Raw genomic sequence first — 12,143 nt, 5'->3', positions numbered from 1 at the left:
TATGAACATATTGTAAGCATTATAAGACTTTACATCGTCTCCTTGTTGTTCAAACACCTTAACCAGAAAATATCTAGACTCTAGAGACCAATCATGCAAACCAAATTTTAACAAGCTCTATGTAGTTCTTCATTAATGGGTGCAAAGTACATGATGCAAGAGATTAAACATGATCTATATGAGCACAACAATTGCCAAGTATCAATTTATTCAAGACATTATGCCAATTACCACATGAAGCATTTTCCGTTTCCAACCATATATCAATGAACGAAGTAGTTCAACCTTCGCAATGAACATTAAGAATAAAGCTAAGAACATATGTGTTCATACGAAACAGCGGAGCGTGTCTCTCTCCCATATAAAGAATGCTAGGATCCGATTTTATTCAAACAAAAACAAAAATAAAAACAAACAGACGCTCCAAGTAAAGCACATAAGATGTGACTGAATAAAAATATAGTTTCACTAGAGGTGACCTGATAAGTTGTCGATGAAGAAGGGGATGCCTTGGGCATCCCCAAGCTTAGATGCTTGAGTCTTCTTGAAATATGCAGGGATGAACCACGGGGGCATCCCCAAGCTTAGACTTTTCACTCTTCTTGATCATATTGTATCATCCTCCTCTCTTGACCCTTGAAAACTTCCTCCACACCAAACTCAAAACAAACTCATTAGAGGGTTAGTGCATAATTGAAAATTCATATATTCAGAGGTGACATAATCATTCTTAACACTTCTGAACATTGCACAAAGCTACTGAAAGTTAATGGAACAAAGAAATCCATCAAGCATAGCAAAACAGGCAATGCGAAATAAAAGGCAGAATCTGTCAAAACAGAACAGTCCGTAAAGACGAATTTTTCTGGGGAACTTAACTTGCTCAGATGAAAAATCTCAAATTGAATGAAAGTTGCGTACATATCTGAGGATCATGCACGTAAATTGGCAGAATTTGCTGAGTTACCTACAGAGAAGTCTACTCAAATTCGTGACAGTAAGAAATCTGTTTCTGCGCAGTAATCCAAATCTAGTATGAACATTACTATCAAAGACTTTACTTGGCACAACAATGCAATAAAATAAAGATAAGGAGAGGTTGCTACAGTAGTAACAACTTCCAAGACTCAAATATAAAACAAAAGTGCAGAAGTAAAATAATGGTTTGTCTCCCATAAGCGCTTTTCTTTAACGCCTTTCAGCTAGGCGCAGAAAGTGTGAATCAAGTATTATCAAGAGATGAAGCATTAGCAGAGGGGTTTGAAGTTTTCTCAACTATGCATTGTATCTTATCTATGTAAGTTTCAGAGGCCACTTTTTCATTACTCTTAGGCTTGCTATTCTCATCAAACAAATTTTCAGGAACAATCCAACCATAATTCTTTTCTAGTGCCTCGAACATTCCTAAGAGCTTGCAAGGTATTGATGTCTTAATCTCCCCTTCACAATTAACTTCATTAGTGTACTTTAATTTATCCTTTTCCATTTTTTCAAGAGTATTAGCAAAATTAATATAAAGGCCAAGCATCTTATATTTAATAAAGACTTTTCTACCTTCTCTTGCTACATCACCAAATTCTTTAAGAAGGGTTTCTAAGATAAAATCTTTCTTTTCTCCTTCCTCCATATCAGAGAGTGTAAGAAACATATGTTGTATTATGGGGTTGAGATTGACAAATCTAGCTTCCAACATAAAGAAGCGGCAGCAATTTCATAAGTAGGAGCAAGTTCTACCAAGTGTCTATCTTCAAAATCTTCAGCTATATTAACATGAGTCAAAAAATCTTCTATATTATCTCTTCCAATGATAGACCCTTGTCCTACCGGTATGTCTTTCAAAGTGAACTTAGGAGGAAACATGATGAAATAAACAAAAGGTAAATAAAGTAAATGCAAGTAACTAATTTTTTTGTGTTTTTAATATAGAGAACACAAACAAGACAGTAAATAAAGTAAAACTAGCAACTAATAATTTTTTGTGTGTTTTTGATATAAGAGCAAACAAAGCAGCAAATAAAGTAAAGTAAAGCAAGACAAAAACAAAGTAAAGAGATTGGAAGTGGGAGACTCCCCTTGCAACGTGTCTTGATCTCCCCGGCAACAGCGCCAGAAAAAGAGCTTGATGCATGCAAGACACACGTCCGTTGGGAACCCCAAGAGGAAGGTGTGATGCGTACAGTAGCAAGTTTTCCCTCAGTAAGAAACCAAGGTTATCGAACCAGTAGGAGTCAAGGGACACGTGAAGGTTGTTGGTGACGGAGTGTAGTGCAGCGCAACACCAGGGATTCCGGCGCCAACGTGGAACCTGCCAGTCAAAGTACTTTGCCCCAACGTAACAGTGAGGTTGTCAATCTCACCGGCTTGCTGTAAACAAAGGATTAATTGTATAGTGTGGAAGATGATGTTTGTTTGCGAAGAACAGTAAAGAACAATTGCAGTAGATTGTATTTCAGATGTAAAGAATGGACCGGGGTCCACAGTTCACTAGTGGTGTCTCTCCCATAAGATAAATAGCATGTTGGGTGAATAAATTACAGTTGGGCAATTGACAAATAAAGAAGGTATAACAATGCACATACATATATCATGATGAGTACTATGAGATTTAATCAGGGCATTACGACAAAGTACATAGACCGCTATCCAGCATGCATCTATGCCTAAAAAGTCCACTTTCAGGTTATCATCGGAACCCCTTCCAGTATTAAGTTGCAAACAACATACAATTGCATTAAGTATGGTGCGTAATGTAATCAACACAAATATCCTTAGACAAAGCATTGATGTTTTATCCCTAGTGGCAATAGCACATCCACAACCTTAGAACTTTCTCTCACTGTCCCAGGTTCAATGGAGGCATGAACCCACTATCGAGCATAAATACTCCTTCTTGGAGTTACAAGTATCAACTTGGCCAGAGCCTCTACTAGCAACGGAGAGCATGCAAGAACATAAACAACATATATGATAGATTGATAATCAACTTGACATAGTATTCAATATTCATCGGATCCCAACAAACATAACATGTAGCATTACAAATAGATGATCTTGATCATGATAGGCAGCTCACAAGATCTAACATGATAGCACAATGAGGAGAAGACAACCATCTAGCTACTGCTATGGACCCATAGTCCGGGGGTGAGCTACTCACACATCGATCCGGAGGCGATCATGGCGATGAAGAGCCCTCCGGGAGATGATTCCCTTCTCCGGCAGAGTGCCGTAGGAGATCTCCTGAATCCCCCGAGATGGGATTGGCGGCGGCTGCGTCTCTGGAAGGTTTTCCGTATCGTGGCTCTCGGTACAGGGGGTTTCGCGATGAAGGCTCTAAGTAGGCGGAAGGGTAGGTTTAGGGGCGACACGAGGGGCCCACACGCTAGGGCGGCGCGGCCCCACCCTTGGCCGCGCGGCCCTAGTGTGGCGGCGCCTCGTCGCCCCACTTCGTGATCCTTTCGGTCTTCTGGAAGCTTCATGGAAAAATAAGACCCTGGGCGTTGATTTCGTCCAATTCCGAGAATATTTCCTTTGTAGGATTTCTGAAACCAAAAACAGAAGAAAACATCAACTGGCTCTTCGGCATCTCGTCAATAGGTTAGTGCCGAAAAATGCATAATAATGACATATAATGTGTATAAAACATGTGAGTATCATCATAAAAGTAGCATGGAACATAAGAAATTATAGATACGTTTGAGACGTATCACAACTGTTCAAGGAGGAGCAGAACGCTCAGACTGTCCGGCAACAACAACAGCAGCTGATTCTGACGAGCATGCTGCGTGTTCACCAGCCTTTCTTCGCCGTGCCTCTGCGCGGCGGCTCAAAGCCAGACAAGAGGAGGAACATCAACCGACGTCGTCAAGCCGGCGCAATGCTGCTTGATGCCGACTACTTCAACGATGACGCGACTCATTCGCCGAAGAAATTTCGGCGCTGGTTAAGGATGAAGGAGCTGTTCTTGAAGATTGTCTACGGCGTCAGGGAGTACGACAACTACTTCATTGCCAAGCAAGATTGCACAGGTTTGTGGGGTTTCACCTCAATTCAGAAGTGCACTGCTGCAATGCGTTGTCTTGCATACGAAGCTCCTCCAGATACAGCCAATGACTACCTACGGATGACAGAGTCGACATGTACAGAGATTCTCTACAGGCTTTGCCGAGCCTTCATAGCGGTGTTTGCTAAAAACTATTTGAGAGCACCAAGAGAAGATGATACAGCTCGGATCCTGCAAAAAAATGCAGCAAGAGGGTTTCCTGGGATGCTCGAAAGCATTGAGTGTATGCATTGGGGCTGGAAGAGCTCCCCACCCTTTTTGCTTGGCAGGGGATCTACAAGGGGTATACTAGTGTCATTCTTGAGGCGGTGTTAGACCAGGATCTTTGGATTTCGCATGCATTTTTTGGCATGGCAGAAATAAACAATGATATCAACGTGCTGCAGCGCTCTCTGGTGTTTGCCAGGCTAGCTGAGGGACAAGCTCCTGCCGTGAACTTTGAGGTAAACGACCACGCATACAACAGGGGTACTATCTAGCTGATGATATCTACCCGACGTATGCTACATTTGTGAAGACAATTCCCTCTCCAACAAACGAGATGGAAGCTTATTTTGCAACATGCCTGGAAGCAGCACACAAGGATGTTGAGCGTGCTTTTGGGGTGCTTCAGCAGCGTTTTTCGCCATTGTCAGGTACCCTGCTCTCACTTGGTATGAGTCTCAGATGTGGGAGGTGATGAACGTATGTGTGATCATGCACAACATAATCATTGAGAGCGAGCGCGACGAACCTGTGTAGGATGATTAACCATTTGATTATCAAGGGCAACTTGCTGGGGTAGAGCATGTACCCCAAGAATTTGCCACTTTTCTTCATATGCACAATAAAATTCGAGATGCAGGTGTCCATGTACAACTGAATGCGGATCTAGCTGCGGATTTATGAATGAGGAGAGGAGCCGCCAACAATGCATAATTTTATTTCTATTTATTTGGTTGTATGAATAATTTAAGTACTATTTATTTGATTGATTGTATGAATAATTTAAGTACTATTTGTTTGATTGCATGAATAATTTGATACTATTTGTGTGATTGTATGAATTATTGAATATAGTATGAGTAAAATGTGATTGATATATTGTTTGAAAATATTGTAAAAAGAAAAAAAATTAAGGACCACCGTTTGGGAGCCGCCGGTGTGGGAACAACGTCCCCAAATAAAAGATACACTGCCGGTACCCATACAACAGTGCCTGTAATCCTATCGGTGACTATATTGTTAGGATGATCTCCACGTCACCGATCCCAACGGATCGGTAACGAGTCCTTGACCTCGTTCGCGCCCTGATCGGGGGCGTCCAACCCTCTTATGGTTGGTGGGCCCCTGTGACCTGCGCTATATAAAGAGGTGGGGGCCGGGGCACACGGTACGAGGTTCATCGCGCCGCCAGTCACCCCACCGATATTCCCTACCGATCTAGGGTTAGCGCAGTGCTCACGGGAAGCTCTGCCACCGCCGCCACCGCACGCTCACGCCACTCGCGCCGTCGCCATGGACAACGGCTCGAGCTCCTCCTCGAAGGGAGAAGGTTTGTCTCTCACTCCCTCTCGATCTCTCTTGGATCTCGCAGTATACATACAGAAATAGCATCTACCGGATTGCATCTAGTCTAGTCGATCCGACGGATCTATCAATGGTATCAGAGCTGCATCAAGGATGTTCCCACCCTTAGAGGGGATAACTACAAAGAATGGAGGAAGAAGGTGGATTTCGCCTTCGTCTGTGCTGAGGTGGACTGGGTGGTTGAGACACCGCAGCCCATCAAGCCTACTGACCCCGTCAGAGATGACGGGGATACTGATGATGCATGGGCTAAAAAGAAAAGGGACCATGCTCCTGTGGAGATCTCCTACACCCTAGAGAACAGAAAGTGGCAGACTGCCAACAAAAAGTGCATGGCATTTATAAAGAATACAATTGAGAACGCTATCGTGGGCTCAATTACAGAGTGTGCTTCCGCTAGGGAGTACCTAGAAAAGATAAAGAGCCAGTTCACTGGTTCTTCAAAGACATATGCAACCCAGCTGTTGAAGCAGCTGGTGACAGAAAAGTATACTGGAGGTGCACATGGCATCAGGGAGCACATCCTCAGGATGAGCAACCTGGCTGCAAAGCTGAAGCCCATGGATGCTGACCTGGAGCTGAAGCCTGCACTTCTGGTTCACTTGGTGATGGCTTCATTGCCACAACAGTTTGACAACTTTGTCATCAATTACAACATGAGTCCTGCGAAATGGGACATTGAAAAGACCATTGCCATGTGTGTGCAAGAGGAGGATAGACTCAAGGCACAGAATGGAGGTACCATCAATTATGTGAAGGACAATAAGAAAAGGCCCTTCACACCAAGCAACAATGGTTCTCCTTCAAAGCAATATGGTAAAGCCCCAATGCAGCATCAGAAGTTCCAGCACAGGCCATTGCCAGTGAACAAAGACCAGTGTCTTCACTGTCAGAAGACTGGGCACTACAAGAAAGACTGCCCTGCTTTTCTGAAAGAATTAATGGCAAAGAAAGGTAACAATTTAGTTTCCTTTGTAAATGAATCCCTGTATACACAGTTTTCGAAATCTACTTGGTGGATTGACTCAGGTGCAACTGTTCATGTTGCAAATTCTTTACAGGGATTCCATTCGACGAGGACTATGAAAAGAGGCGAAGGATGCGTTGAAGTCGCGAATGGAATTCAAGCAGAAGTTGAAGCTGTTGGCGACGTCCTCTTGGAGCTAGCTGATGGCTTGACTATTTTGCTTAGAGATGTCTTATTTGTTCCTTCCATACATAGAAATTTAATAAGTGTATCGCGCTTAGATAAAGACAATTATCAATGTTATTTTGGACATGGCAAATGTGCCATATGGTGTAATAATTCTTATGTTGGGGTTGCTATACTCCATGATGAGCTTTATTTATTGTCCTTGCGTGAAAAAGTATTGTCTGTGTGTAAAGTGAATGAACAAATACCCTCATCGGAAAAAGAAGGAAAGAAAAGAAAAAGAACTGATGAATCATCGAAATTATGGCACTGTCGCCTAGGCCATATTTCGAGGGGGAGAATAGAAAGACTCGTTAAAAATGATATTCTTCCTCCATTAGAATTCTCAGACATAGAATAGTGCATCGATTGCATTAAAGGAAAATTTGTAAAGCAAATTAAAAAGGGTGCAAATCGAAGCACAGCAACACTAGAAATAATTCACACCGACATATGTGGACCATTTCCGGTGAAAAGTGTGGATGGCTATGATTCGTTCATAACATTCACAGATGATTACTCCCGATATGGTTATATTTATCCAATAAAAGAAAGAACAGAAGCGTTGGATAAATTCAAAATATTCAAAGCTGAAGTTGAAAATCAGCATGATAAAAGAATAAAGATAGTCAGGTCTGATCGTGGAGGGGAGTACTACGGTCGACATACTCCATATGGCCAAGTCCCTGGACCTTTTGCAAGGTTTCTACAGGAGACTGGAATAGTCGCCCAGTACTCGATGCCGGGCGAACCTCAGCAGAATGGGGTAGCTGAAAGGCGCAACCGTACCCTCATGGATATGGTGTGCAGTATGATGAGCTATTCCACCCTACCATTGGGATTGTGGATTGAGGCGTGATGACCCACAAGTATAGGGGATCGCAACAGTCTTCGAGGGAAGTAAAACCCAATTTATTGATTCGACACAAGGGGAGACAAAGAACACTTGGAAGCCTTAACAGCGGAGTTGTCAATTCAGCTGCACCTGGAAACAGACTTGCTCACAAGAGTTTATCAATAGTAACAGTTTTATAGCAGTAGCAGTAGTGAAATAACAGCAGCAGAGTAACAGAGACAGCAGCAGTGATTTTAGTAAACAGCAGGATTAAAATACTGTAGGCACGGGGACGGATGAACGGGCGTTGCATGGATGAGAGAAACTCATGTAACAATCATAGCAGGGCATTTGCAGATAATAATAAAACGGTGTCCAAGTACAAAGCAATCAATAGGCATGTGTTCCATATATAGTCGTGCATGCTCGCAATGAGAAACTTGCACAACATCTTTTGTCCTACCAGCCGGTGGCAGCCGGGCCTCAAGGGAAACTACTGGATATTAAGGTACTCCTTTTAATAGAGTACCGGAGCAAAGCATTAACACTCCGTGAACACATGTGATCCTCACATCGCTACCATTCCCTCCGGTTGTCCCGATTTCTGTCACTTCGGGGCCATCGGTTCCGGACAGCGACATGTGTATACAACTTATAGGTAAGACCATAAACAATGATTATCTTGATGAAACAATAACATGTTCAGATCTGAGATCATGGCACTCGGGCCCTAGTGACAAGCATTAAGCATAACAAGTTGCAACAATATCATCAAAGTACCAATTACGGACACTACGCACTATGCCCTAACAATCCTATGCTATTACATGACCAATCTCATCCAATCCCTACCATCCCCTTCGGCCTATAGCGGGGGAATTACTCACACATGGATGGGGGAAACATGGCTGGTTGATGTAGAGGCGTTGGCGGTGATGGCGGCGATGATCTCCTCCAATTCCCCGTCCCGGCGGAGTGCCAGAACGGAGACTTCTGGCTCCCGCGACGGAGTTTCACGATGTGGCGGCGTTCTGGAGGGTTTCTGGCGACTTCGACTTCTCCCTCTGCGTTTTTAGGTCGAGGCCGATAAATAGTCCGAAGGAGGGCGTCGGAGGCCGGCCGAGGGGGCCACACCACAGGGCCGCGCGGGCCCCCCTGGGCCGCGCCGCCCTATGGTGTGGGGCCCTCGGGCCTCCACCTGGTTCGTCCTTCTGGCTCCGTCAGTTCTCTGGGAAAATAGGGCCTTCTGCATAAATTCCGAGGATTTTCCCGAAAGTTGGATTTCTGCACAAAAACGAGACACCAGAGCAGTTCTGCTGAAAACAGCGTTAGTCCGTGTTAGTTGCATCCAAAATACACAAATTAGAGGCAAAACAATAGCAAAAGTGTTCGGGAAAGTAGATACGTTTTGGACGTATCAACTCCCCCCAAGCTTAGCTTATTGCTTGTCCTCAAGCAATTCAGTTAACAACTGAGCGATAAAAGAACTTTCACGAACACATTTGCTCATATGATGTATATATTCTCTTGCTATGGCTAATACTTAAGCAGTTCATAATGAGATATATGCAAATAAGATCATCTAAAAGCTATGTCAATCATGAAGAGGTACCAACAATTAATAATAAGCATCATGAATCATGTATATAAGCAGGATTGCAATGTTCATAAGAGAGTATGATAAAGTGGTATCTCGCTTTCCTGTATTTGGTTGGCAAAACATAAATGCCCGGGCACCTCTGGAGTTCATAGAAAGACTAGAAGTAGTGATTGTCAAAAGATAAATGCATCAAAGTTATACCACAATCAATCATATTTTGAGACAAGCATATTGTACTAAGAATGACAGTTGTGCTCTCAAGATAGTGCTCAAAGAAATAATGGAGACACAACATAAAAGTAAAAGATTGACCCTTCGCAGAGGGAAGCAGGGATTAACATGCGCTAGAGCTTTTCATTTTTATAAAGACAGGAGTAAAATTATTTTGAGAGGTGTTTGTTGTTGTCAACGAATGGTAATGGGTACACTAACTACCTCGCCAACCGGACTTTCAAGAGCGGCTCCCATGAATTATTGCATATTTATGTGGCACTCCTTCCAACCTTTCTTACACAAACCATGGCTAACCGAATCCTTCGGGTGCCTGCCAACAATCACATACCATGAAGGAGTGCCCCTTTTTTATTTTAATTTTATTATGATGATGACACTCCCCCCAACCTTTGCTTACACAAGCCATGGCTAACCGAATCCTTTGGGTGCCGTCCAACAATCACAAACCATGGAGGAGTGTCTACTAAATTAATTAATTCGGGACTGGGAATCCCATTGCCAGCTCTTTTTGCAAAATTATTGGATAAGCGGATGTGCCACTAGTCCATATGAGAGTCCGTCAAAAGTAAATGACAAGGTTGAAAGCTAAACACCACATACTTCCTCATGAGCTATGAAACATAAACACAAATTGAGAAGCATTTTGAAGGTTTTAAAGGTAGCGCACGAGAATTTACTTGGAATGGTTTGAAATGCCATGCATAGGTATTTATGGTGGACACTTTTGGAACAACTTGGTTTTCATGTGTTTGGAAGCACGAGCAGCATTCCCGCTCAGTACGAGTGAAGGCTAGCAATAGACTAGGGAGCGACAAATCAAGAGAGCAGTAACTGTCATAATCATGCTTGCGGCAAAATAAATTAACGGAGGCATAAAAGTGATACAAGAACTCTGAAGCAATATAGATCATCGAGGCTTAATTGACTTTTTGTTCAGTCATATGCATGCGTGAGCATGTGCCAAGTCGATATAAATGAATTATTCAGAGGAGGATACCACAATGCCATACTTACTTATGAATAAAACAATGCAAGCAAACATCCATGACATGCTACTCATATTAATAAATTGGAGCTAAACATGAGAGATCATAAACTACTAGACTTTCTCAAATAACATATACCTCACATGAACCAACTAAGCATGCTCACATGGATGAGTATATGTACAAAAATGAAAACAAATAAAGTTCATACCAGCCTCTCACCACAATCAGATTGTCGTAGATCGTCATTATTGCCTTTTCACTTGTGTAGCTTGGATAATATGAAATGAAAACCACGCTCCAGCCACCGAAGACCATTGAACTCATAAAGAACTTTACAAAACAAAGAAGAACAGCAAATATTTTTGGTGTTTTCGAATTAGAAACAAGAACAAGAGGAAACAAACAAACAAAGCAAAATCTTTTTGGGTTTTCTTATAGCAAACCAGCAATAGCAAATAAAGCGAAACAAATGCAAGAAACCAAAGCAAACAAATGGTGAAGAGAAACAACAGAAATATTTTTGGTCTTTTTGTGTTTTGGGAAGGAAACAAAGCAAAAACAAGAAATAGCAAACTAGAAGAAACACATAACAACAAGATGACAGAAATCTGCCAAAACCTGACAGCAGTACAGAAATCGATTTTTACAAAAATCTTACGTTGCTCAGCTCGAAAAGTGTTCAACTAATGAAAGTTAGATAACAACCTGGGGAACCTGCACAAAAATTGGCAGCTCAAAATAACGCTCTGGCTGTGCGTACGAATTTTTCTAGTAACAGTCCAGAATCTGTTTTCAGGCAGCACTTCCCCAAATATTATCCCCCTCTCATTAGAAAACCACTCAAACGAACAAAACAAGTATGTACAAGTATCCAGCAACCATAATATGCAAAGAATGAGTGATGCCGGTATACCTCCCCCCAAGCTTAGGCTTTTGGCCTAAGTGGAGTTCAATCCCATCGATCCCATGAGGTAATATCTCCGTAGTATGACGAAGATGGATCGTATTCCGGGTATGTGCTAGAAGAAGCACCCGGATACGTGACGGTGTAGTCGTGGGAGGCCTCGGCGTCCTCGGAGTCATGCTGCTGGTGGAAGTCTTGTATCTTCATATGTTCATCCACCTCCTCCTTAGTGCACGACCATGATTGCCTGTCAATACTGAACAAACCTGGTTGGGGGAGAGGGATTTCCTTCTCATCCCCGTCAGAAAACAACATTCTATAGACCATATTATCTAAAGTAGAATCAGTGGTAACAAAATTATGACTCTTCATAGCAGCAATATCGAGTCTCCTAGGGGCCAATGGCACATCATTAGGATCAATAGGAAGCCTTAGATAAGTTAAAACACGCAGTGCAATAGTTCCTCCAAAAATAGGCCCCCTGTTAGTCAGGCGGCGAGCAATAAGAGAACCAAGATGATAAGATGTCTGACCAGTAAGTACAATATTCAAGAAAGCAAGATGATAACTAGAAATATTGCTAGTGTTCTCCCTACCAAGAATGCTAGTAGCAATGTAATATGCAAAATACTTAATGGCGGGGAGTTGAATGTTCCTTATCTTGCCACGCTGAATGGTGCGACAATCATCATCGGTAATCCCTCGATAGAGCTCCAACAAGTCCCGGGGGTTGTCATCAATCCTACTTGCTGTACCT

General features: G+C 42.6%; 1 protein-coding gene across 1 annotated transcript; it reads left to right on the top strand.

The window, feature by feature from the left end:
- The first annotated feature begins 3,877 nt into the window (after positions 1-3,877).
- Positions 3,878-6,740, top strand: LOC139832524 (uncharacterized). Its single transcript, XM_071822301.1, has 3 exons — positions 3,878-4,180; positions 5,713-6,586; positions 6,694-6,740. The coding sequence occupies exons 1-3, from the start codon at positions 3,878-3,880 to the stop codon at positions 6,738-6,740; spliced, it is 1,224 nt and encodes a 407-aa protein (XP_071678402.1).
- The last annotated feature ends 5,403 nt before the right edge of the window (positions 6,741-12,143 follow it).

This window comes from Lolium perenne, chromosome 6 (genome assembly GCF_019359855.2).
Source record: "Lolium perenne isolate Kyuss_39 chromosome 6, Kyuss_2.0, whole genome shotgun sequence".
Taxonomy (NCBI): domain Eukaryota; kingdom Viridiplantae; phylum Streptophyta; class Magnoliopsida; order Poales; family Poaceae; genus Lolium; species Lolium perenne.
Note: the sequence above shows the minus strand (reverse complement) of the source record. Positions and strands in the feature narration are given on the sequence as shown.

Coding starts and splice junctions, on each gene's coding strand:
- LOC139832524 (XM_071822301.1), top strand. CDS start 3,878: ATGCTGCTTGATGCCGACTACTTCAACGATGACGCGACTCATTCGCCG. Junction 4,181..5,712: donor TTTGCCGAGCCTTCATAGCG/GTGTTTGCTAAA, acceptor CAATGGTATCAG/AGCTGCATCAAGGATGTTCC. Junction 6,587..6,693: donor AGAATTAATGGCAAAGAAAG/GTAACAATTTAG, acceptor AATTCTTTACAG/GGATTCCATTCGACGAGGAC.